Source organism: Macaca fascicularis, chromosome 11, assembly GCF_037993035.2.
Source record: "Macaca fascicularis isolate 582-1 chromosome 11, T2T-MFA8v1.1".
Taxonomy (NCBI): domain Eukaryota; kingdom Metazoa; phylum Chordata; class Mammalia; order Primates; family Cercopithecidae; genus Macaca; species Macaca fascicularis.
Window position 1 is genome coordinate 111977734 of NC_088385.1, and position 25099 is coordinate 112002832.

The following is a 25099-nucleotide window of genomic DNA, read 5'->3' on the forward strand; positions in this document are numbered from 1 at the left end:
CCATCAGGAGACACGTATTATCCAGTTGTCTCTCCTTTTGTTTTGTTTTGTTTTGTTTTGTTTGAGAGAGTCTCACTCTGTTGCCCAGGTTGGAGTGCAGTGGCTTGATCTCAGCTCACTGCAGCCTCCTCAGCTCACTTTAACCTGCCTCCTTGGTTAAAGTGATTCTTGTGCCTCAGCCTCTCCAGTAGCTGGGATTACAGGTGCGTGCCACCACACTGGGCTAAATTTTGGTAGAGATGGAGTTTCACCATGTTGCCAGGCTGGTCTTAAACTGTCGCTGTTCATTCCAACTGAAGAAGGCGGGCACCCAGTAAACCCCCACAGAGGTGATCTTACCTGGCCTTTGGACTTGTCTTCCTCCATACACCAAAGTGGCCCCCTCTTTCACTCCAGTTTCACAGTACTGCAGCAGCTTTTCCAGATGGGCCTTATGATTTTGGGGCCCATGATCAGTGGATCTGTCAAGTGGATCACCAATTTTCATCTTTTTAATTTCTTCTACCTGTATGTTACCAGTCCATAAAAACACAATTCACTGTTAATAACAATAATAATGGAGTTTCTACCATGTGGTAGGTGTTGTGCTAAGGTGTTTATAGATGTATTGTCATTTAGTCTTTACAGTAGCACTAGAGGTAGTGGTTGTTTTGTTTTGTTTTTTTCCCTTTATGGAAACGGGGTCTTACTCAACCTGTCGTCCATACTGGATCACAGTGGCATGGCACGGCTCACTGCAACCTCGAACTTCTAAGCTCAAGTGATCCTCCCCCCTCAGCCTCTCAGAAGAAGAAACTGAGGCCTAGAGGGGATAAATAAGTGACCACACCACTAAATACTGTAGACTTTTTTCCACTTGAAATCCCAAGTCCTTAGCCACTACCTACTAGCACAATATAAGCTACATATACTATATGAAAATTATCCTAAATGTTAATCCATTAAGAATAGCAAACTGATATTCCGAAATATTTATTAATATCACATACACTCTTCATGGTAAAGGAATTTCTAAAATGGTCACATTGTTATCTTTTTTTTTTTTCCTCCTCAAATGTGGTAGACTGCCCTTGTAAAATTCTCATGGTATAGCCATGCCAGATGACTCACTGGAATGCTCTGATGAAAAACAATCTTTGCTGCACAATGTTCATCACTGACATGTCTTTGTAATTACCTCTTGCACTCCTCAGTTATCTTAACCTACTTCTGCATCTTCTAATGTTAAGTCCAATTCTGGTAAGAAGAATGGGAGTTATCATGACCCAGCAGGTCCATGACTTTGAATTTAGGCCTGGCCATAATCTCTTAGTGCATTCCCCAGGGTTCTGTGCTGGATGAGAAGTTCTGAGTGGCCAGGGACCATGTCTGCCTTGTTCACCTTTATATTCCCAGCATGCAGTGTTTGGTACCAAGTACCAAACACCGAGAAATGCTGCTGAAGAATGAATACGAACAGCCTGTTTGTAAAACATGCTTGTTGATGTACTAATACAGCAAGTCCTTGATATTTCTGGTCTCAGTGTTTGAAATTTCAACAAATTGTAGCTGATTGTGAAAGCCCATGACATGTAGCACTGCAGACTTTACTTTAGTGAGACACAAAATTAAACTACACTGTGATGTTCAGGAGGCAGCCACTGCCTACCTGACTGCCCTCCATCTGCCTGTCTATATGACTTCCTTGTTACTCCTTCTCATGAAGAAAGAATAAAGAATATCTTCATTTTTTTGGTGGGTGGGGGTATAGGGAATTGGTCTGGGGAAAAAAATCACTGGGTGCTGGTTTTGCAAATATAAGCAAATTCGTGATTAATACTACCTTCATAATAACATATTATAGTATAAGTTAGAGTTTATTTTAGCCACATAATTCATCTTAACACTCCTATAGATGACTTTTAGTCCCATGTTTATGGAGTTATGATCAATGTACTGGGGCTGTTTATTTATTTAGCTAGTTATTTTAGTGGAAGGAATTATATTGCTATGATGTCAACTGCAATTGGGGATTCGTGGTGTATCTCTCATAGTTTATTTAGAGATTTATAAAAATCTAGGAGTGTAACTCTCACACGTGTCAAGGATCTAATATATTACAAATGTAGAGTAAGGTATCATAGCTCTTCAATATGCTTTATCAGGTTTTTATATAAACCTCTTTTTTACTAAAAAAAAGTCATAAGCACATGTGAAAGTAGACACATAATACAGTGAAACCCCATGTACTCATCACCCAGCTTCAACAACTACCAACTTCTGGCCAATTTATTCCCCTACTCTTTTCCTGTCCTCCAGGGTTATTTTGAAGCAAATTTCAGACATCATATAATTTAATCTGTAAATATGCCAGTATGTAGCTATAAAAAAAACTAGGGGCTGATTTTTTTTAAAACATAACCACAATACTGTTATCACACCTGAAAATTCATGAACAATCCTAGAAGTATGATTTTTCAAGTAAAAGCAAAATCTCTAAATGACTCAGAGTAAATGTGAAGGTGCCTCACCACTCTTGTCACAAATTCGTCATGGATGGATTCTTCCACAAACAACCGCCCAGCAGCAATACAGTTCTCTCCTTTGTTGAAAAATACTGCTCCCATGCCCTTCAGTGGGAGAAGAGAAAATACTGCTAACATCATTTGAGAAGTCAAGATTCCCATAAAGTTGGACACAGAGGGAATTAGTTGTTTTTGGAAGACAGCAGACAACATAGATAAGTCATAGACAATCCTCTTGGCCTTGTTAGTGATGAGAGATTCTTGGAGATTCTCTGTTTTGATTTAGCATGATTTGAGAGATTTTGCTTATCCTTTCCCCCTTTTGGTCCATGAGCATTTTTTAAAAAAATGTATGTGTAACAATAAAGATGTACCATTAGAAGCAAATTTTGTGTTAAAAGAAAATCTAGGCCAGGTGTGGTGGCTCACGCTTGTAATCCCAGCACTTTGAGAGGCTGAGGTGGGCAGATTACGAGGTCAGGAGTTCAAGACCAACCTGGCCAACACAGTGAAACCCCGTCTCCACTAAAAATACAAAAATTAGCTGGGCGTGGTGCCAGGTCCCTGTAATCCCAGCTACTCAGGGGGCTGAGGCAGGAGAATCGCTTGAACCCGGGAGGCAGAGGTTGCAGTGAGCTGAGATCACACCACTGCACTCCAACCTGGGTGACAGAGCTAGATTCCATGTGACATTCCATGTGACATTCCATCTATGACAGAACATAGATTCACTATGTTGCTGAGGCTGGTCTCAACACCTGGGCTTAAGCAATCCTCCTGCCTTGGCCTAGAAAATCTAGATTATTCTATAAATTTAAATGTAATAACTTGTATACCAAGTTTTGCTTTTAAAAATCTCTACATTAGATTGTATAATCACAATTTAAAAATTTTTTATTTGTATTTATTTATTTAAGACAGTGTCTGTCTCTGTTGCACAGGCTGGAGTGCAGTGGCGTGATCATGGCTCACTGCAGCCTCAACTTCCTGGGCTTAAGTGATCCTCCCATCTCAGTCTCCCTAGTAGCTAGGACCACAGGTGAACACTACGCTGGGCTAATTTTATTTTTTTGTAGAGACAGGGTCTTGCCATGTTGCTGGTCCTGAACCCCAAGGCTCAAGTGATCCTTCTACCTTGACCTCCCAAAGTAATGAGATTATAGGCATAAGCCACCATGCCCAGCCATAAATCATAAATATTTAGAAAGCCTCTCTAACCCCCTCATGAAAAGAAATACCTACTTTTCAAGGAGAAGTTTGAGAAATCTTTGAAATGAAGGCACTCAAAAATGACAGATTTGGAAGACTGATGCACTTTTGCATTTTTCCCTTTTTAGAAATCCAGTTTCTAATTCACCTGCAGGAAACCTCCCTGGACCGTATATATTAAAAAAACAAAAAAAAAAAACAAAAAAAACAAATGGATGTGGCTGGGTACAATGACTCACACCTGTAATTCCACCCATTTGGGAGGCCAAGGCAGGAGGATCACTCTAGCCCAGGAGTTTAAGACCCGCTTGGGCAAGACAGTGAGATCCCATCTCAAAAACAAACAAAAAGTATAACGAATGCTTTGAAATAACATGCTTTTCCTGTGCATACATTTTATCTGTAAACATTACAAAAACATGTTGACCATCTTGGGTTTGGGGTTCTTAAATGGTTAAAACAGACTCTTTAAGGTTATATATTCCTAACCCAGACATTCAGGGGAGTCCCAACCCCCAATGGCAGTTTGAGTACCCCCAGCCATTATCTGTCACTGAAACCTCCAGACGGTCCATTCAGAGGCCCTGGCCACAGGGGTACTTGGTTCTTCTTCACTCCCAGGCCACTCCATTCTCTTTGGGATGCTTACATGATGAAGTTTGGCTGTGAGTGTGCATTAAAATTACAGTTAAGGGCAATGGGGAACAGAGTCTGCTTAGTGCACAGGCTGGACAGTTGTATAGAACTGGGAAGACTGTAAGTTTCCCCCACAATTACAAGAAAGCTTAGCACAACCCATGCCAAGCATTGACTCATTTTATGCCTGTATCCCAGAGGTGAAGAATGACAACTAGGCCAATGTTTATTTGTTTTAACCTTTACATTTTATTTAAAATAAGCCTTTATCCTTTGAAATGGTTTAAGACTCACACGGTGTTGCAAAAATAGTGTGAGAGTTCCTTTGTGCCCTTTACCTAGCTTCCCCCATGATAACATCTTATAAAACCATAGTACATTGTTAAAACCAGGAAACTGATGTTGCTAATTACTTGTTAAATATTAAACCCTTTGTTGTGTCTAAAATGCTTACCAGAAGCTCAATGTGCAAAACAGGTAAAAGTAGGCCTGTTCAGGTTGATGGGGTTAGATGTTGTAGGGAAAGGAGGGAGAAGCTAGAAGCCCTAATAGAATATCTTTTGAACTTTTCTACATGCCTGCTATGACTTATATCCTGTTTTAAAAACACCTTAGTAGGGGAATTAGAAAGACATTATTTTTAAAAACTAAGTGCTCTGAGTATTCCCAGTTCTAAGCATAAAAACGATGGTTTTAATTTATGACTAGACAAAAACCAAATGTCATTTAAGACCTCTGATAAAGAAAGAAGTGAATTGTGTTTTAGAAGCAAGCACCTATTTTTTTTTTTTTTTTTTGAGATGGAGTCTCACTGTGTTGCCCAGGCTGGAGTACAGTGGTATGATCTCAGCTCACTGCAACCTCTGCCTCCTGGGTTCAAGAGATTCTCCTGCCTCAGCCTCTTGGGTAGCTGGGACTACAGGTGCCCACCACCATGCCTGGCTAATGTTTTTGCATTTTTATTAGAGACAGGGTTTCACCATGTTGGTCAGGCTCATCTCGAACTCCTGACCTTAAGTGATCCACCCGCCTCGGCCTCCCAAAGTGGTGGGATTATAGGCGTGATCCACCGCACCTGGCCCAGGCACTTATTTACTTGAATCTGACCCTCTCTTACCATTCGCACAGCCTTTTCAAGTTCACAGTCATTAAATATTATAAGTGGAGACTTGCCACCAAGCTCAAGGGAAACTTTCTTCAAGTTGCTTACAGCACAGCTAAAGGAATATAAATGAGAAATGAGCATTTAGTTAACATCTCTCTCTCACACACACACACACACACACACAGAGACACACTTTTTAAGCTGTAAGTTACCACCTGCCATGGAAAACATATTGAGCCTCAATAATATTAAGAAACTTATTCAAGGCCAGGCATAGTGACTCACAACTGTAATCCCAGCACTTCAGGAGACCAAGGCAGAAGGGATCCTTTAATGCCAGCAGTGTGAGACCAGCCTGAACAACATGGCAAGACCTAATCTCTATTAAAAAACAAGAAAATTAGGCAGGCATGGTGGTGTGCGCCTGTAGTGCCAGCTGCTTGGGAGGCTGAGGCAGGAGGATTGCTTGAGCCCAGGAATTCGAGGCTGCAGTGAGCTGTGATCACCACTGCACTCTAGCCTGGGTGACACTGTGAGACCGTATCTCTTAAAAAAAAAAGAAAGAACGAAAGGAAAAGGGAAAACTTATTCATAGATAAAACATAGAAGGTAGAATGGTGATTACCACTGAAGCTGAGTGATGAGTATATAGAATTCATTTTGCTTTTCTGCTTTCTATATATTAGAAATTTTCCATAATAAAAAATTTTCAATAATGTTGTCATCAAATGATTAGAGATTCTCATAAGTTAATTCAAATTCTTTAGAAATTTTGGTTACATAAAAGGCTGGCAAGGAATTAAACCTCTAACCAGACTATTGAAGCATTGGGAGAAAAAATATCAATTTTTAAAAGTATGCCGTTTATTTTTCCTTTCTTACAAAAGTATTTTTATTTAAAACACTTTGAAAAGACCTCCCCCAAAATGCAAACAGAAGAAGAAAATCACAAAATTCCGTTCCATGCCTCAGTGACCATTGTTTTTACCATCTTGATATACTACCTATTTGTGATCTGTCCTACCATAGCTTTTGCCTTGTTTAACATAGTTGAGATCATCCAGTATATACAATGTTATACTTTATTTTTATTTCCATTTATTATTTTAACAACAGTTTTCAATGTTATTAAAATTCTCTATGAACGTGACTACACAGTGTTCCATTACATTGACATATTTTAACAACTGGTTTATTTTGGACATTTAGATTGCTTACAGTTTAAAAAAATATAGGGGGACTCCATTTTATGAATAATCCAGGTTTGTCATATAAAATATATAAATTTCACATGTATGTATCTTTTCAGTTTTTTACCCATACTCTGAAAACAATTTGGGCCACAGCTTTAATACAGAAAGCCTTTTGTGCTGAATTGTTAAAACTACCAGTAGGGTGTAGAATTTCAACATAGCTTTGGTTTTATTGACTCTGGGCTTTAATGCTTTGGAAAGTATTTTATTACTTTCAAATATTTCAGTACTCAGCAGTGATAAGTAGATTTCCTTTCCAAAGTAGATGTAGTTTTCCTCACTCAAAAAGTACCCTGTTTAAACAAAAATTGAAACCTAGTTTAACAGGATCTGCAGTGAATCAACATATTAAAACCAATACCTCTTCATGATCTGTTTGCCAATAGGAGTGGAACCAGTGAAACCAAGTTTGCGAATGTCAGGATGTTCAGACAGACGTTGTCCTGCTATGCCACCTGTAGAATTAGGGAATAAAACATGAATTAAAACATACTCAAGGCTGGGCGCGGTGGCTCACGCCTGTAATCCCAGCACTCTGGGAGGCTGAGGCAGGCGGATCACGAGGTCAGGAGTTTGAGACCAGCCTGACCAACATGGTGAAAACCTGTCACTACTAAAAATACAAAAATTAGCCGGGCATAGTGGCACACATCTGTAATCCCAGCTACTCAGGAGGCTGAGGGAGAATCACTTGAACCCAGGAGGTGGAGGTTGCAGTGAGCCAAGATCACGCCATTGCCCTCCAGCATGGGCGACAGAGTGAGACTCCGTCTCAAAAAACAAAAACAAAAACATACTCAAATTCTTATAGTGAAGATGGCTTTAAATTCATGAAAGTAGATATTCTAAGCTCTTATCGACACCTTAGTTTTACATTTTCTGTATTAATTGCAAACTGATGAAAGTCTAAAATAATACCCTTTATGAAATTATCAGACTCCCAAAATAATGATGGGTAAACCTTGATTTTTATCTTGAAAATCAAAATGGAACATCTTAGGGTAATTTTACATGATTGTACAACCCCCCTCCCCACTGCCACTCACCCACCACTGTATTTCCATTTTAAGATTTTAGCACATGGTAAGTATATTCATCCTTAACTGTTTGGTAAGTTGTATTTAGTTTTAATACAGTTATAATTCAGGACAAGTCTCTAGTGGTAAAACAGTCACTCGGCTCCCCCAGTACCGTTCATTAGTTATTGCACAGTGAGTCATTTAGTGGCTTGCCTGAGCCCGGAATGATGTTGATGACCCCCTTTGGAAAGCCTGCTTTCACAGACAGTTCTGCAAACTTCAGAGCAGTCAAGGGCGTGACCTGAGGAGAAGCAGACAGCAATTACCTTCTTCAGGCTCTCATCTGACCTTTAGCCCAGAACCCAGTTTTCCCTTGATAGCTGCACTAGAGCTTATTTTGTTTTTATTGTACATTGTCTTATTTTTTTATTTTGCCATAATTTCAGACTTACAAAAAGATGCAAAAATAGTACAAGTATTCCTTATATACATTTCCATTCAGATTCCTCAAATGTTAACATTTTACTGCATTTGCTTTATCTTTCTATATATATTTTTCTAAACTATTTTTTAAAGATACCTTTAAGGGGTATCTTTTTCTGAACTGTTTAAGAATACAGTAAAGACATACACCATACTTCTAAATACTTCTGTGTGCATTTTCTAGAAAACCAGAAATTCTTTTACATAACCATAGTACAATTATCAAAATCAGGAGATTAACAACTGATAGAATACATGATTTGCAGACCATATTCAGATTTCACCAATTATCCCAATAATGTCTTACAGCAAAAGAAAATCCAACATCTGCATTACATTTAGTTCTATCTGTAGTCTCCAGTAATCTAGGAGAATTTCTGAGTTTTCTGTTTCATTACACTGACATTTTTGAAGAGTACAGGCCAGTTATTTCATACAATGTCTCTTTGTTTGCATTTGTCTGATGTTTTCTCATGATTAGATTCAAGTTATGCACTTTTGGGAACAATACCACTGGAACGATGCTGGGCTTTTCTCAGGACATCACATCAGGTGGCACGTGCTATAGAATAGTTCCAATACTGGAAAGTCGATTTCGATTATTTGGCAAATGTGGTCTGCCAACTTCCATCGCTATAAGTTACTATTTTATACATTGTAGTTAATAAATATTTTGTGGGGAGGTACTCCTCAAATTTTTATCTACTAGTTTTAGTATCCATGGATAATTTCCGGATAATAATCATAAATAGTATTATGATGGTTGCCAAATGGTGATTTTCCAATTCCATCATTCCTTTTACATGTACTTGTTGGCTCTCTAAGTGTTTTCCTTTCTGTTTAATTAATTAATATCAGTGTGAACGCATAGATTCTTACTGTAATCAGCAGGTTGTCATCTTTTACTATTGTTATTGATTTTGATGTTCAGTCGTTCTAGATTTGGCTGAGGCAGTCCCTTTAGTACGGCCCCTTATCATTCTGCCATGCCCCTATTACTCTTCGAGCATTACATTGCTTTCAGGCCCAACAAGATATTTTAGATTCATCTTGATTCTTCCCTACTCCAGCTCCTTCTCCAAGGAGCCCAAGTTTCTTTGAGAGAAGAATGGTATTTTAGAAACCAAGATATCTGGACATTATTGAGGGGTCATCGCTTCTAGGCCCTTGTAGCAGACAGAGCTGGGAAAGAGATGTATGTATACACCACACACACACACACACATGTAAATATATGTGTGTATCTATCCCACATATGCCTATATCCATTTCTTTATTTAACTATCTAAATACATTAAAACCCATGAGTTTACACTGATACCTTTATCCGATATCTCAGGGTCGATTCTATCCTTCTGCCCTTTTTACATTAGTCATTCTCTTCTCCAAGAAAGAGAGACATGGCTCCCATTATCCACAATATATTTAATTATTTGCTTAATCCTAAAACATAGAGAAAGTCATTTGAGAATTGTTAAGCCATGTCCCTGTGAAAAAGAAGCCTATTAATTAGAGTTGAATATGTATTTGGGTTTTGTTGTTGTTGTTGTTGGTTTGCGTTGCCTTTATCCTGAGGACATATAGTCCAAAGTTAGTCAAAAGTGACTTGGGTTCATGGTTCCTCACTCTCTTCAATGGGGTCATGTTATTCATTTGAAATATGGCTTAATTTGTTTTGTTTACATTTACTTTTAGGATTTTGGCCCCATCTTTGTTGATTTTATTTCTTTTTCTTGTTGTCATTGAATATGGGGAATATGCTTCCAAAAGTCAGGACTATTCAAACGTCCATTCAGAGAATGTCGTTCTCCCACCGTCCTTTCCACCCCATTCATCCCATGTTCTATAGATAATCAATTTCATTAGTCTCTAGTTTATCTTTCCTGTGTTTCCTTTTATTCAAATCAGCAAATACATATTTTCTTATTTTCCCTTCTTTCTCACATAAAAAGTGGCATAATATGGATCTCACCTTAAACATCTATCATAGCAATGCAAATCTCCGAAGCAAAATGAAAGCAATACCTTCACACTCTTAAAAACCAACGTCCATTCAGTCTTAAGTCAGTACTTGGTTAGCTTGGACTCTAAAAATGGGATGTGCAAGAGGATCCATTGAGGTGCGAAAAGAAGATAGTGGAACTTTTATTTATATATTTTAGCTGACAAAGATATGAAGTAAATGAACCATGACTAACATTTATTGTATGGCTGGATAATGCTGCTGTCACACAGTCTGAATGAAGGTCATATGGTCATGGGCCACAAAGGTATGGGCAGTGTCCTAGGAAAGAATACAGGCTCACAAGGCCAAGGGGTAGCAGTGGTTCCTTCCCTTGCTCATTTGCTTTCAGAAGATTGCCCTCTCATGAAGTTTACAGGCCGGATTACATGGTTTCACAGACTATGTTGTTATTTTAATTAAGTTTGTCTTCATAAAACGGACAAGTGGCCAAAAAATGTGCATAGAAACTGCACAATAAATAATAATGTTAACAAGCAAACAATAAAGAGCCAGGGCTACCACTTTTCCTCCTTCTAGTAACAGGTCCATGACAGTCGCATTGTGAGGTTTGTAAAATGTCAATGTAGATTTAACTTGATGAGAAGTTGGCCCAAAATATTTGAAGTTATCAAGACTGTTAAAATAGTGGATTTACATCTAGTATAGTTGAAGATGATTCTAGCCCAAGTATATCTGATTATGCCTTGGTATGAAACCATCATAATTAGAAAGATGTTTAAAAACTATCCTGAATTAATGATAATTCTTTTAAAGTAAGAATATAAAGGTTTTAAAATGTCATTTATAAATAAAATAAATGGTTTCATCTCTATCACAGCTCTTTTCATTTCTATTGGTTTTCTTCCATTTGGCTATCCAGTGTCCCTGCAGGATTATAGGTTTGCATAATATATAGGAAAGCCTCTAGTATGGTTCTGGGCAAGTGTAGGTCATTGCTAAATATGAGGTTAATAAAGTCAGAACTTGTCACACCTGGACCAAACCACTGTAGGCCATGAAAATCTGTGCTTTCTTTTGTATGAAGCCAGGAGGGAATCTTTCACACATATAACAAAGCAGACAACCGGTTTAAGAAGAGTCATCTCAATTCAGTCCTCTTGACATTCACACAGAGCCCTAATATTATAAATGCATCACTGCATAATATTATCCAATAAAATTAAAAAGTCCAGCATAACAATGGCACCTTTGGGTCTTTCATTCTCAGGATTTAAATTATCTTCAACTATAAAACTGCCAGTTTTAAACTGCAGATAGAGCCAGACTGTAATTTCCATGGGGACAGAAACCTTGTGTATCTTCATCACTACTACCTGCCTGGCAACTGGTATGCACTCAAAGAATGTTTGTAATTTTTGGACATTATATATACTCATTGCCATTCCTCAGTAATTAGCATTCTCATTGGATATCATTCAGTGGTTCTCCACCCTGGCTGTGCCTTGGAAAAACGTGAAGCTTTTAAGCAATACCAATGCGTGGTCTCCAACTCAGACCAATTAAATCAGATCTCTCTTTTTATTTTTTTTTAATTTTTTTTTTTTTTAATTTTTTTTTTTTTTGAGACGGAGTCTGGCTCTGTCACCCAGGCTGGAGTGCAGTGGCGCGATCTCGGCTCACTGCAAGCTCCGCCTCCCGGGTTCACGCCATTCTCCTGCCTCAGCCTCCCGAGTAGCTGGGACTACAGGCGCCCGCCCCCTCGCCCGGCTAGTTTTTTGTATTTTTTAGTAGAGACGGGGTTTCACCGTGTTAGCCAGGATGGTCTCGATCTCCTGACCTCATGATCCGCCCGTCTCGGCCTCCCAAAGTGCTGGGATTACAGGCTTGAGCCACCGCGCCCGGCCCAGATCTCTCTTTTTAAAATGCTGATATGGGGCCCCATCTCTGCCAGTGGGGCCCCATATCAGCATTTTAAAAGGAGAACTTTAGGTGATTCTAATGTACAGCCAGTGTGGAGCTCTACTGGGCTAGATTATCTGTCTCCTCACTTCACTCAACTGGCTTCTTGCTGTTTAATGTGTTGTGCACCCATTAAACAAGAGTGGGAAACAGTAGTCTTGTATAATGCTGGTGAGCTAATACGACCCCCATGGATGGCTTTGTCAATATCTATCACACAAATATATGTATCTTTTAACTGAGGGATTCTGCAATTAGAAACATATCCTATAAATATACTTGCACATGTGCATTATAAGGTTTATAAGGTTATTAACTGTAGCATGGTTTATACAGCAAAAGGAGAGAAAATCTGAATATCCATAATTATGGATTGGTTAAGTAAAATATGTTTTATCTATACGATGGAAACTGCTAAAAAAAAAAGGAAGAATTTTTTTTTTTGGTAAGTATATAAAATGCTACTTTTTGTGTGTGTGTGTGTGTGTGTTTTTTTGTTGTTTTTTTTTTTTTTTTTTGAGACGGAGTCTCGCTCTTTCTCCCAGCCCAGGCTGGAGTGCAGTGGCGCGATCTCGGCTCACTGCAAGCTCCGCCTCCCGGGTTCACGCCATTCTCCTGCCTCAGCCTCCCGAGTAGCTGGGACTACAGGCGCCCACAACCGCGCCCGGCTAATTTTTTGTAATTTTTAGTAGAGACGGGGTTTCACCGTGGTCTCGATCTCCTGACCTTGTGATCCGCCCGCCTCGGCCTCCCAAAGTGCTGGGATTACAGGCGTGAGCCACCGCGCCCGGCCGTTTGTGTGTGTTTTTAAAAATTTTATTTTATTGTGGTAAGAACATTTAATGTGAGCTCTACTCTCAACAAATTTTGAAGTGTAAAATATAGTAGTATTAACTATAGGTACAATGTTGTACAGAGGACCTCTAGAACTTATTCATCTTACATAATTGAAGTTGTTTTTTTGTTTGTTTCTTTGTTTTTTGAGACAGAGTTTCACTCTTGTTGCCTAGGCTGGAGTGCAATGTTGCGACCTCGGCTCACCGCAACCTCTGCCTCCCAGGTTCAAGCGATTCTCCTGCCTCAGCCTCTGGAGTAGCTGGGATCACAGGTGCCTGCCACCATGCCCAGCTAATTTTTTGTATTTTTTAGTAGAGATGGGGTTTCACCATGTTGGCCAGGCTGGTCTTGAACTCCTGACCTCAAGTGATCCACCTGCCTTGGCCTCCCAAAGTGCCGGGATTGCCGGGCACGGTGGCTCAAGCCTGTAATCCCAGCACTTTGGGAGGCTGAGGTGGGCGGATCATGAGGTCAGGAGATTGAGACCATCCTGGCTAACACGGTGAAACCCTGTCTCCACTAAAAATACAAAACTTAGCCAGGCGTGGTGGCAGGCGCCTGTAGTCCCAGCTGCTCGGGAGGCTGAGGCAGGAGAATGCCGTGAACTCAGGAGGCGGAGCTTGCAGTGAGCCAAGATTGCGAGATTGCGCCACTGCACTCCAGCCTGGGTGACAGAGCGAAACTCTGTCTCAAAAAAAAAAAAATAGACGAAGTGCTGGGATTACAGGTGTGAGCCACCTCACCTGGCCAGTAATTGAAACTTTATGCCCATTAATTAGCAATATATACATATACACATATATAATATCTATATCTACATATAATATATCTCTCTATATATATACATATAAAACTACATATTCATAAATATACACATATATATGTACAGACTATCTCTGGAATATCTAAGCCACTAATAGATAACAATTAATCCCATTGGTTGTCTCTGGGAGGTAAACTGGTTGGCTGGGGAGTAATGATAGAAGGGAGACATTTCACTATCTACCTCTTTGTATCTTTTGAATTTTGAAAACTTTGAATGTATACCTACTTTCTCAAATCGTTTTTAATGATTAAAACAAAATGGCCATGGTCACATGACCATGTAGCTATGCCAAATGAAACTGTATTTTTTTAAGCTCTGAAAGAAGAAATGAAAGAATTGAGAGGTAACAAATTACAAACTCTTCTAGAATAAAGACCAAGTTTTCTCCATGAATTATGCACCTCAGAATGCCTACTACATAGTAAAGTTACCTGCATATAACAGAAACCCAATTAAGAAGTTTGTTTTTCTTCTTATTTTGCATAGTGCACTTTATATAGTAAAGTCTCAGCCAGTGTTAACTTGGCTGCCATATTTTTTTCTTAAAAAGCTATTGTAGCATTAAAATATTTTTTTGAAAACTACCTTAACTATTTCTTAAAAGTATTTTCTTGTTATCCATCTAGATATATATTTATAATTACAGATGTTCTTTTACATGCTTTTCCCTCATCTTCTACATCTTCACTATATATATATATATATATAGTGAGCTAATATATATATAATGTAAGATACAATATATATAATATATTATATAGTGAGCTAATATATAATACATATAAATATGTTTTATGTAATATATATCATATATAATGTATATGATATATAATATAATATGGTGAACTAATATATAATACATATAAATATATATTTTATATATTTTATATATTTTTAATATATTTTTTGAGACAGTCTCACTCTGTTATATTATATAATATATAATATATAGTGAACTTATATATAATACATATTTTATATATATATATATATATTTTTTTTTTTTTTGAGACAGAGTCTCGCTCTGTTGCCGAGGCTGGAGTGCAGTGGCAAGATCTCGGCTCATTGCAACCTCTGCCTTTACAGTATTTTTGACAATTAAATTTGAATACCTGCATAATACTTTTTCTGATATCTCATAATTACTCTAAATAATTCCCTAAATGTTGGGCACTTGGCATTTTGGAAGAATTGAATTGGTTTGTAGAAAGTCAGTGGACTTCACTGATGTGCACCATGCTTGCTTCTATTATTATGAAAATTTTAAATTGTGGAATCTCCATACAATGTTATTAGGTAGCTATTAAAAATGAGTATTTACTGACATGAAAAGTTGTCCATGATGTATGAGAAAAATGCCATACGATCTCATTTTTGTTTGCTATTTATAAATATATGTCACTCTTTTGAAGTACTGGATGTAAGAAGGAGGCGATTCTGTACCTGGCCCTTTGTGGCCTTACCTGTGCTGGCTTGAGCACTAAGGTATTGCCTGCTGCCAAACACGCAGCACTCTTCCACGCCAGCATCATCAGCGGGTAGTTCCAGGGAATAATAATGGCACAGACACTGCCGGGGAAGAAATTCGACACGCTTAGTTGTTTCAAATAACACAACTCATGATTCACTCAGAGGCACTCTCCTTATCTTACCCGAGTGGCTCTTTCTTGGTGAAGGTCAGATTGCGATTTGGACGAGCCTGGTTGATTGGAATAGTAGAACCCTAAAGAATAAGAAAAGTTGATACTTATTTTACTAATTTAAATAAGTAAATTTCATTTCAAAGGATCCATTTTCTGTCTTCCTCTCTTACTTTTTGTTAGCTGATATGAAAGAGTGTTTGTTGATAAGAACTATATCCATGCCAAAGAAGGAACAGCTATTTGTTTCTCAAGAGAACCATGAAACACAGGAGAATAAACATAATTCTCATTTTGTCCATTCCCAATTGCTTGGCCTGGCAGAGAATGTGAACTGCCTGCCTATTATCCACTCTCCCCTCTGTCCTTAGTAACAGAATCCCTGTACTAATAATGGAACAGCAATATGCCTATCAAATATTATGGTTCCCATTCTCCAGGTTAGGGATGGTCAGTGGAAGATATAAGCACAAAGCATTCGAAAGTGACTGCTATTTAAACCAGACTAACTCAACTCCTTTATTCTTCCCTCCAAGTCTGCTTCCTCCTTCTTCTTGTTTAGACTACTGCTGAAATGGCTGGCACTGCAGTGATTTTCTTGAGATCATGAGTCAACCTTCAGGGTGGAGGTCACATGGTACTAAAGATGGCCTGGCAAAGACAGAAAAAGAGTTTGCATCTCCCATACTAGTCCTGACTGCCTTTCTTTGGACTCCTTGAAAGTGAGAGAAAAATAATAGGGTTAAAAAACAGGATTAAGTTGGCTGTTATATGCAGCCAATTGAATCCTAACAGATTCACAATAGTAGGCTTTAATGAAAGCTATTCATTTGCTTTGCCACATAAAATCTTATTGCTACTACTAATAGAGTGTACAATTTCTTAAAATACTTGTAGCCAGTTATGTCTTGGAATTCATAATTTTTTGGACTTTAGAAACGTAATATAGTGCATGTACCTTAAATTATCTGCTACCCCAGCAGGATTTGAATAAGCCTCCCATAATCAAACACACTAGTATTTTTTTAAATTTACTTTAAGTTCTAGGGTACATGTGCACAACGTGCAGGTTTGTTACATAGGTATACATGTGCCATGTTGGTTTGCTGCACCCATTAACTCATCATTTACATTAGGTATTTCTCCTAATGTTATCCCTCCCCCAGCCCCCCACCCCTGGACAGGCCCTGGTGTGTGATGTTCCCATCCCTGTGTCCATGCAAACACACTAGTATTGATTCACTGAAACATATGAATATTCACTCTAAGTGATGTAAATAAATATTATTAATAGATTATGTTCATTCAAGTCAGGGTTTGGCATCAAATCAGTTTGAACTAATCAAACAATTTTCAGGTTTCAGAGCTATTTGGATTTCATAATTGGGGATAAGAGATGGACCTGAACTACCGTTAGTAAATATCAATATATGCATGACTTTGTGGCTGAATCACAATAAAAACTTCATTTTTGTACAAACCTGCTATGTTGCAGAGTTGTCTAATCCTGTAGTGTACAAATACTTGTTTCCAGTCCTCAAAACATAACTTGCAAAGTATGTATTATTGTGACCATTTTATAGAGGAGGAAAGTAAGGTTCTGGGAGATAAAATAACTTTAACAACATTGGCTGATACGGGCCAAAGCTGACTTGGACTCAGGTCTGTCTGACTGTACATTAACATTGGTGGCAACAATGTATTCAGATGAATACAATGTTTCCCAGTCTCCTTAGCAGATAGAGATGGTCAAGGAGGGATATGAGCAAAAGGTACTGGGAAGGTAAGAATGCTTTGTGAAATTCCCCTTGCCACTCCCCCTTTCTCACTTGCTTCTTTTTGCTGCTGGGAATGTGGTTGCAATAACTGGTACTGCAGTGGTTATTATGAGTCTATGAGGAACATGCATACTGCAGTTTGCTACAAGCCCTACCTCTCCCTTTTGTATCCCCAGTGCTGGAGCTAGTGTTGTTGCCATTGATCACCCCATGTTTGCTATTTATTATATAGTAAAAGGAAAATGAAATATTTATTATTCCTGTGTCTTTATCAAATTTTTCCTTAAAAAAATTTTTTTTGGCTAGGTGCAGTGGCTTACACCTGTAATCCCAGCACTTTGGGAGGCCAAGGCAGGCAAATCACTTGAGGTCAGGAGTTCGAGACCAGCCTGGCCAACATGGTGAAACCCCGTCTCTACTAAAAATACAAAAATTAGCTGGGCGTGGTGGCACACACCTGTAATCCCAGCTACTTGGGAGGCTGAGGCAGGAGAATCGCTTGAACCCAGGAGGCAGAAGTGAGCTGAGATGGCGCCACTGCACTCCAGCCTGGGTGACAGAGCAAGACTCCATTTCAAAAGAAAAAAATAAATAAATTTTTAAAAAATTTATTTCTACTAGGACACATGTTCAAAGACAAAGTTTTTCTTATACTCAGTCTTCTTCCACCACCTATGTTAGCTCTCTGGCCTCTGTAGGTGTTTGAATTTGTACACCCTTCATGATACTAGGCTTCTCCAAAATGTCTAGAAAAATATTCAACACCCTCAGGAGATATTATAGTAAAGTGCAAAGAATGCCATTAGACTTTAGATTCAGAAAATCTTGAGTTCAAATCTGGTCGTATGGGTTACTTTCTACGAATTATAGGAAAGGCATCCATGTCCTCAAGCCTCTGTTTGCTCACATGTAATAAGGGGATAAGAGCTATCCATTTACTTCCTGTAGTTGTTATAACCATTGCTAGGGTCTGAAAGTGTCCCCTAAAATGCATGTGCTGGAAACTTAACCCCCAATGCCACAGTGTTGGGGGGCAGGGCCTAATAGGAGGTGTTTAGGTCATGAGGGCTCCACCTTAATGAACGGATCAATGCCGCTATAAAAAGAGCTTGCAGGAGTGGGTTCACGCTCTTCTACTCTTCTGCCAGGTGAGGACACATCATTCGTCTGCACCAGAGGATGTACTATAAGGCACCATCTTAAAACTAGAGGCCAAACCTGCTGGCACCTTTATCTTAGACTTCCCGGCCTCCAGAACTGTAAGAGAATAAATTTCTGTTCTTTATAAATTACCTAGCCTCAGGTATTCTGTTATAGCAGCATAAAATGGATCGAGACAACCCTGTTATGTTGGTGTAAAAAAATCTACATAAAAAGAGGATCTGACACAGTGCCTGGTACAAACTAATCAATGTTAATCCCTTTTTCTTTCAGAACAAATAGTATTTGTGCTTACCTGAATTTTGTCGCACCAGCCAGCAAAATATCTGAATGTTTGCACAGACATTCCGATGTGAGTCTTCAGAGCCAAAGTATAGACAGCCCCTGAATCAAGGGCTTCAATGGTTGCCAGCTCTTCTTGGTTCTCTTCTAGGAGGTCTGCAAGTCTGCGTGGTCAGTGAAAGAAAGAAATTCAACAAGTATTGATTGAGCTCCTGTTACATACAATGCAGTATCCTAACGATGGAGGATTCAGAGGTAAACACATATGGATCAGATCTCTGCCCTTATGGAGATCATGGTCCAGTAGGGAAGAAAGACATTAAACAAATAATTTCATAAATCATTTGTTTCAAGAATTACAAAGGAGAAGCAGAGGGTATTGGAAGCGTGTATAATTTGCCTCATCTATGTGTAAGAAGTGGAACAATGATTGAGCCAGTACCAGTCACTGGAACCACATTCCCAGAACCCACACCTTCTGAGAACCCATGAACATTTGAGGATTTCCAGTTGGCACAAAAATATTTCCAACACTAACTGAAGAGACAAGATAGCAACGTACACAATGAATTACAAACACTGCAAGAAATTTCTGTTTGGTATTGGGTTTTATGGGAAGGTAAGTGCAGGACTGTATAATGACTGTGATACAGTAAAAATTCATCTTTTGTGGTCAACTTCTCTATTTGTTTTTCTTCTGTATTTGTAGTGGTTCTCGGAGCTGTTCCTTTGGGGCCACTCTAGAGTCCAGCTTGAAATCCCCCTCCCACAATATTCGTTCCAGATCTTGCTTGTATTAGTTCTCACGCTGCTCATAAAGACATACCTGAGACTGGGTAATTTATAAAGGAAAGAGGCAAGAGAGCATGTGCAGGGGAACTGCCTTTTATAAAAACATCAAATCTCATGAGACTGACTTACTTTCATGAGAACAGCACAGGAAAGACTTGCCCCCATGATTCAATTACCTCCCACTGGTTCCCTCCCATGACACGCGGGAATTATGGGAGCTACAATTCAAGATGAGATTTGGGTGTGGACACAGCCAAATCATATCATTGCTCTGAGATCTATTGATCTAGGTCAGATATTGGATTTTAGGTAAACAGCAAATGGAATTTATGATTGAATCTAGTTATTCCTGGCATCCTTCATTACTGATTTAAAATATTCTTCTCAGTCCTTATTATTTTTCTTCCTTGTTCCTATTCCTTACAGATCAAGTTGACATAAAATGTTTTTTTTTTAAACAACAGGGTACTGGATATTTTCCACTTGCCACTCTGTATCCATTCTCCACCCTGCTCTGTGACCTTGACCCTGGTGAATGACCTTTATAGATTACATCACCTGGCTCCCTTGCTCTCCCATTGGGCTTGGCCAGTGAGAGGCCACTGGGAGACACCCATAGAAGATTGGTGAACTGAAGGAAAAAGTGGTTGGGGAATTGGATTCCCTGGCTCCCTCGCTGATGGACTGTGGTTCAGAAGCTGCCATACCCCTCCACTGGAGTGTGGTTTTCTCCTATAGCTACAGATCTCGCCAGATTCCAGTAACAGCTCCTTCTCCTGTCCCTTCAGACCTTGAAGACGTAGCAGCTTCCCCCTGCTGCTAGCCCTGCCTGGATGTTTCAGTATCCTTTATTGGATTTCTTTGACCTAGCCCACGTCTTTGTAAACAGTTCTTTATTAAACTTCTTTTCCAGCTGGGACCTGCCTGGTGCAAGCAATACTAACATAATCAACATATGTAGGATTTAATATGAGTCAAGTAACAGAAGACATATTTCATACTAGGTGAATACCAGAATGTTTTGCAGGAATTTTTTAAATGTTGGCAATGTTAGCCAATATCCAAAGGTAGTAGACTTGTTTTTCTTTTCTTATCTTTTTTTTTTTTTTTTGAGACAGAGTCTTGCTTTCTTGCCCAGGCTGGAGTGCAGTGGTGCGATCTTGGCTCACTGCAACCTCCACCTCCCAGGTTCAAGCAATTCTTCTGCCTCAGCCTCCGGAGTTGCTAGGACTACAGGCACGTGCCACCACTCACGCCTGTAATCCCAGCACTTTGGGAGGCTGAGGTGTGCAAATCACCTGAGGTCAGGAATTTGAGACCTGGCCAACATAGTGAAACCCCATCTCTACCAGAATTACTTTTCTAAAAAATAAAAAATAAAAATACCTGTACATCAATCTTCCTCTTTCTCTTGCATTCATTCTTCCCCATTCACCATTTTCAAAAGCATCTTTTGCTGCTGCTACTGCTTTATCAACATCCGCCAAAGAAGCGTAGGATACTTTGCATATTGTCTATTTCAAGGTAAGTAAAAATAGGTCACATGAGAGATATGAAAATATGGTTCTTGGAATTAATATTCTATTAATAGAAAAAATAGAGTATTACTGATTTTAAAAAAAATGTTATGATGAGAAATGAGTATATCCAGTACTACGGTAAAGAAAAAGAACAATTTTAATATGAAAATTGTGAACCAGAAATTCGGTACTTCTCATGTCATACTACTTTATGGAAGAACACATTTAGGAAGACAGAAGACTCTGTAGTTCTTCCAGTGCCTTGGGAAAGCTGAATTTCTTGCCATGAGTCTTCAAAGTCTGAAAAATTTTTTCACATGTATCTCTATGCAGATGAGTGCCTCTGATGTTTATAGGTAAAGCTACCTGTCTAAATTTATCATAAATGTTCTATAAAATAGGTTACTACAGTTAATAGCAGCTAGTACCAGAACTGAGTCTTTGAAAGAAAAGCATGAAGTACATTTGCATCAAGTGCTTAGAGGCAGAGTGAGAGAATTAATGGGCTTCTTAAGACTGCCTCTTTTACAATGGTGTATAAACTAAAAATCCACCACCGGTGATCACTACTAACACTACAGAATTACTCACAGATCCATCCGTTGGGTTGATAGTGTCGTAAGTCTTTCCATCGTCTGCATCGGTGAACTGTCCATTTATGAAACACTGATACGGCATTTTTACCATCATTTCATTGACCTCCTTTGAAACCTGAGAGAATTATATTAATAGAGTCAGTGGATTTCCGTGTTTACTAATTTGATGTCAAACAGCACTAAAGAAGCATATTCACGAATGCAGAGGAAGAAGTCAAATTCTAGTTCCAACCATACAGAAGACATGCATATGTGAGATTTGGGTCTCAAGATGCTTGCCTTGGCAACTGGGGCAGGAGGGTAGAAGCTGTAAAGACAGAAGTGCTCTAGACCAGGCTTTTTACAGATTTCCGATTTTCTTTCTTAACAGGCAAAAGGTAACTCACAAGACCTCTAGATAATGGAAACACCACCATCTAGTGGTAGCATTGGTGGAGTGCAGCTATTGCTTTCATTGAAATCCTTGAAAATGCCTTTGTCAATAGGTTTCCTTTTTACACTGGTGCCGTTTTAAGTTTGCTTTCCTTAAGTTCCTCTCGGTTTTCACTTTTTGTCTGTTACACATGTGTTGCCTAAATTGTACTCTGCCAGTGGCTGGCAAGCAAATTGAGGTTAGTCAATGATCTTTGATGAGGATCAGTTTTTTTCAACAATGCAATGGGAATAATGATACTGGCTTCATACAGTTATTGGGAGGAAAACTGAGGTAATATATCAATGCTAGGTATTCAAAAGGAAATTTATTTATTTAAAAAATTATTTCACAGGGAGGAATTGTCAGTGCTTTAAAAAGAAACAAAAAATAGCAAGAAGGTCTCTTGCCTTTTCCCACACTGAGTGCTCATGATCTATGAGCTATTTCCATTGTGTTTATGTGGGATATAATGAAGGAAATTTCGTGGGAATTGATGTGTTCAGTCTCTACAAACAGTCCACTTTTCTTAAATTATCATTCTGGGAATATGCTGAATGTCTTACATATAGCACCTAATTTGATTCTCCTAACAATTCTCTGAGGTAGATATTATCATTATTATATAATATATTATTATTACATAATATATTATTATATAATATAATTACATAATATATTATTATATAATATATTACATAATATATTATTACATATTATTATTACATAATATATTATTATATAATATTATTACATAATTTATTATTATATAATATTACCCTATAAATTGGGTGATATGAGTCAAGTAACAGAAGACATATTTCATGTTATGTGCATACTAGAATGTTTTGCAGGTGATAATAATAATTACCCAATCTCTAGAGTAATAATAATAATGTCCACCACAGAGAATTGTTGGGAGAATCAAATTATACTCTATAAATAGAGTAAAAATAATGGAGGAAATAATAATAATGGAGGTAATAATAATGGAGGGTAATAAACTGTGGCTTAGGGAAGTTGAGTAACTTGCCCAAGATCACACAGCTAGTAAGCCATGATACTTGGATTCAAACTTAGGTTGGTCTGACTCCAAAATTCATGTTCTTAACCAGATGATGCTAAACTGCTTTCCAGATTTGCCTAATTCTTATTAAAAACAAATGGGTGAGAAGCACTTCTGGGACAGTAAAGTAAGGACCTCTGAAAATCCACTCCTTCATAAAAGCAATAAGAACACTAGAAAATATTGTTAAAAATCACTTCTCTCAGGACTCTGGAAACTAACCAAAGGCTTGCAATAATCCATTTCAAGAAGAATAGCTGAATCACACTAAGAAAAGTGAGCTTTATGGTGTATTAACTGCCTTATTCCCATCTTTCTCAAAAGCTCTGCCATAGCCTTGAGAAAACTATCATTGCAAGTATGGTAGCTGTGAAAACCAGCAGCCTAGTAGCCCCTGGTGGGGATGAAATGGGTTTGGAGCTCTTCAAAAGCCTCATCCCAAAGAACTATTACTATTTGGCCTACCTGGCAGCTCCCTGAAAAGCTCCACTCCCAGAGATTTTCTGTCTTTAGAGGCAGAGTCTCACTATATTGTCCAGGCTGGAGAGTAGTGGCTGTTCACAGGTGTGATCAAGTGCATCACAGCCTCAAACTCCTGGACTGAAGTGATCCTCCTGCCTCAGCCTCCTGAGTAGCTGGGACTACAGGCACATGCTACCATGCCTGGCTTGGGCTTGTCTTTATTTGATCTGACTCAGAGCTTGTTATGCACAAACATCCCTATTCCTGGGACATTTGTCAAAAATAATCAGTGGCAATTATTTAATATTTCAGCTGCCCGCAGCCACTAACAAATGGCTGACCAAAAAACTTAAGAGGAATAACTGGGAATGAGATATCCATTGGAGGCATTGAAAAGCTCTGACTTATTCCTGGGAATCCAGAAGACCAATATACATGCAGGGCTTGTGCACGTGCCAGGAAAGACCTCAGAAGGCCCTTATGTCTTAACGCTCGATGACTCTTGAGGCCCTGTGCAGGCAGGAAGTGTGAAGGCTGAGGCAGAGCTGTAAACTGCCTGCTGGAGCACTGAAGGTGTATCCCAGCACACACACAGAGCCCCCTCGCAAAGGCTGGGAGACTTATTGGCTCAAGGTGTGTAAGAAAATATATGCCCAATCATTAGCTGACCATTAAGGTAACTGAAAAGAGACTTCAGTGGTGGCAAACAATAAAAAATACGGACTTTACAGAATTATCGAGAAAGTCATTGAACAACAACAACAAAGCAGCAGCAGCAACAGCAACAAATGTTGTGAAGGGAGATGAGGGGAAAGTCTGCTTTCCAGAGTTACGACATTCTGTTCTTTTGAATGACCACCTGTCAACAAAAGATTACAAGATGTGCAAAGAAACAGGAAAATATGGCCTATACACAGGTGGAAAAAAGCAGCTAATAGAAACCATTCCTAGAGAAACCTAGACACTGGATTTGCTAAAGAAAGATTTTCAATAAGCTTTTGTAAATATGTTCAATGAACTAAAGGAAACCAGGTCTAAAGAATTAAAGGAAAGTAAGAGAATAATGTCTTGCTGAACAGAGAATATCAATGAAGAGATAAAAATTATTTTTAAAAGAACCAAATAAAAATGCTGAAGTTGAAAAGTGCAATAACTGAAATAAAAAATTCACTAGAGGGACCCAATAGCAAATTCAAGCAGGTAAATAAAAGCCTGAACAACAGGAAGGAATAAGAATAAAGAAAAATGAACAGAGCCTCTGAGACTTATGAGACACCATCAAGTATACCAACACATGCATAAAAGGAATCCCAGAAGGAGAGGAGAAGGAAAAGGGAAAGGAAAAGGAAAAATATCTGAAGAAAGAATGGCTGAAAGCTTCCTAAATTTGATGAAAAACATTAAGTTGCACATTTCAAGAATGCACAATCCAAGAAGCTCAACAAATTCTGATGGGAAAATTCAAAGGCCCCACACCTAGACATATCATAACAAGTAATCAAAAGACAAAGATAAAATCTCAAAAACAACAAGACATAAGGAACTCATCATACAAAAGAGTCCTTAAGAAAATTAACAGTTGACTTATCAGAA

At 38.6% G+C, this 25099-nt stretch overlaps 1 protein-coding gene across 2 annotated transcripts in view; it reads right to left on the minus strand.

Moving 5' to 3' along the window:
- The window catches only part of ALDH1L2 (aldehyde dehydrogenase 1 family member L2), a 65361-nt gene that overhangs the window by 11627 nt on the left and 28635 nt on the right, over nucleotides 1-25099 (minus strand). For both annotated transcript variants that reach the window (XM_074007661.1, XM_005572084.5), the window contains 10 exons: nucleotides 21562-21681; nucleotides 20837-20964; nucleotides 18672-18822; nucleotides 15450-15520; nucleotides 15261-15366; nucleotides 7940-8027; nucleotides 7069-7162; nucleotides 5467-5566; nucleotides 2511-2609; nucleotides 340-505 (listed from right to left, as the gene is read on the minus strand). In XM_074007661.1, the coding sequence (XP_073863762.1) occupies nucleotides 340-505; nucleotides 2511-2609; nucleotides 5467-5566; nucleotides 7069-7162; nucleotides 7940-8027; nucleotides 15261-15366; nucleotides 15450-15520; nucleotides 18672-18822; nucleotides 20837-20964; nucleotides 21562-21681 (1123 nt within the window). The remainder of the gene's footprint in view (nucleotides 1-339; nucleotides 506-2510; nucleotides 2610-5466; nucleotides 5567-7068; nucleotides 7163-7939; nucleotides 8028-15260; nucleotides 15367-15449; nucleotides 15521-18671; nucleotides 18823-20836; nucleotides 20965-21561; nucleotides 21682-25099) is intronic.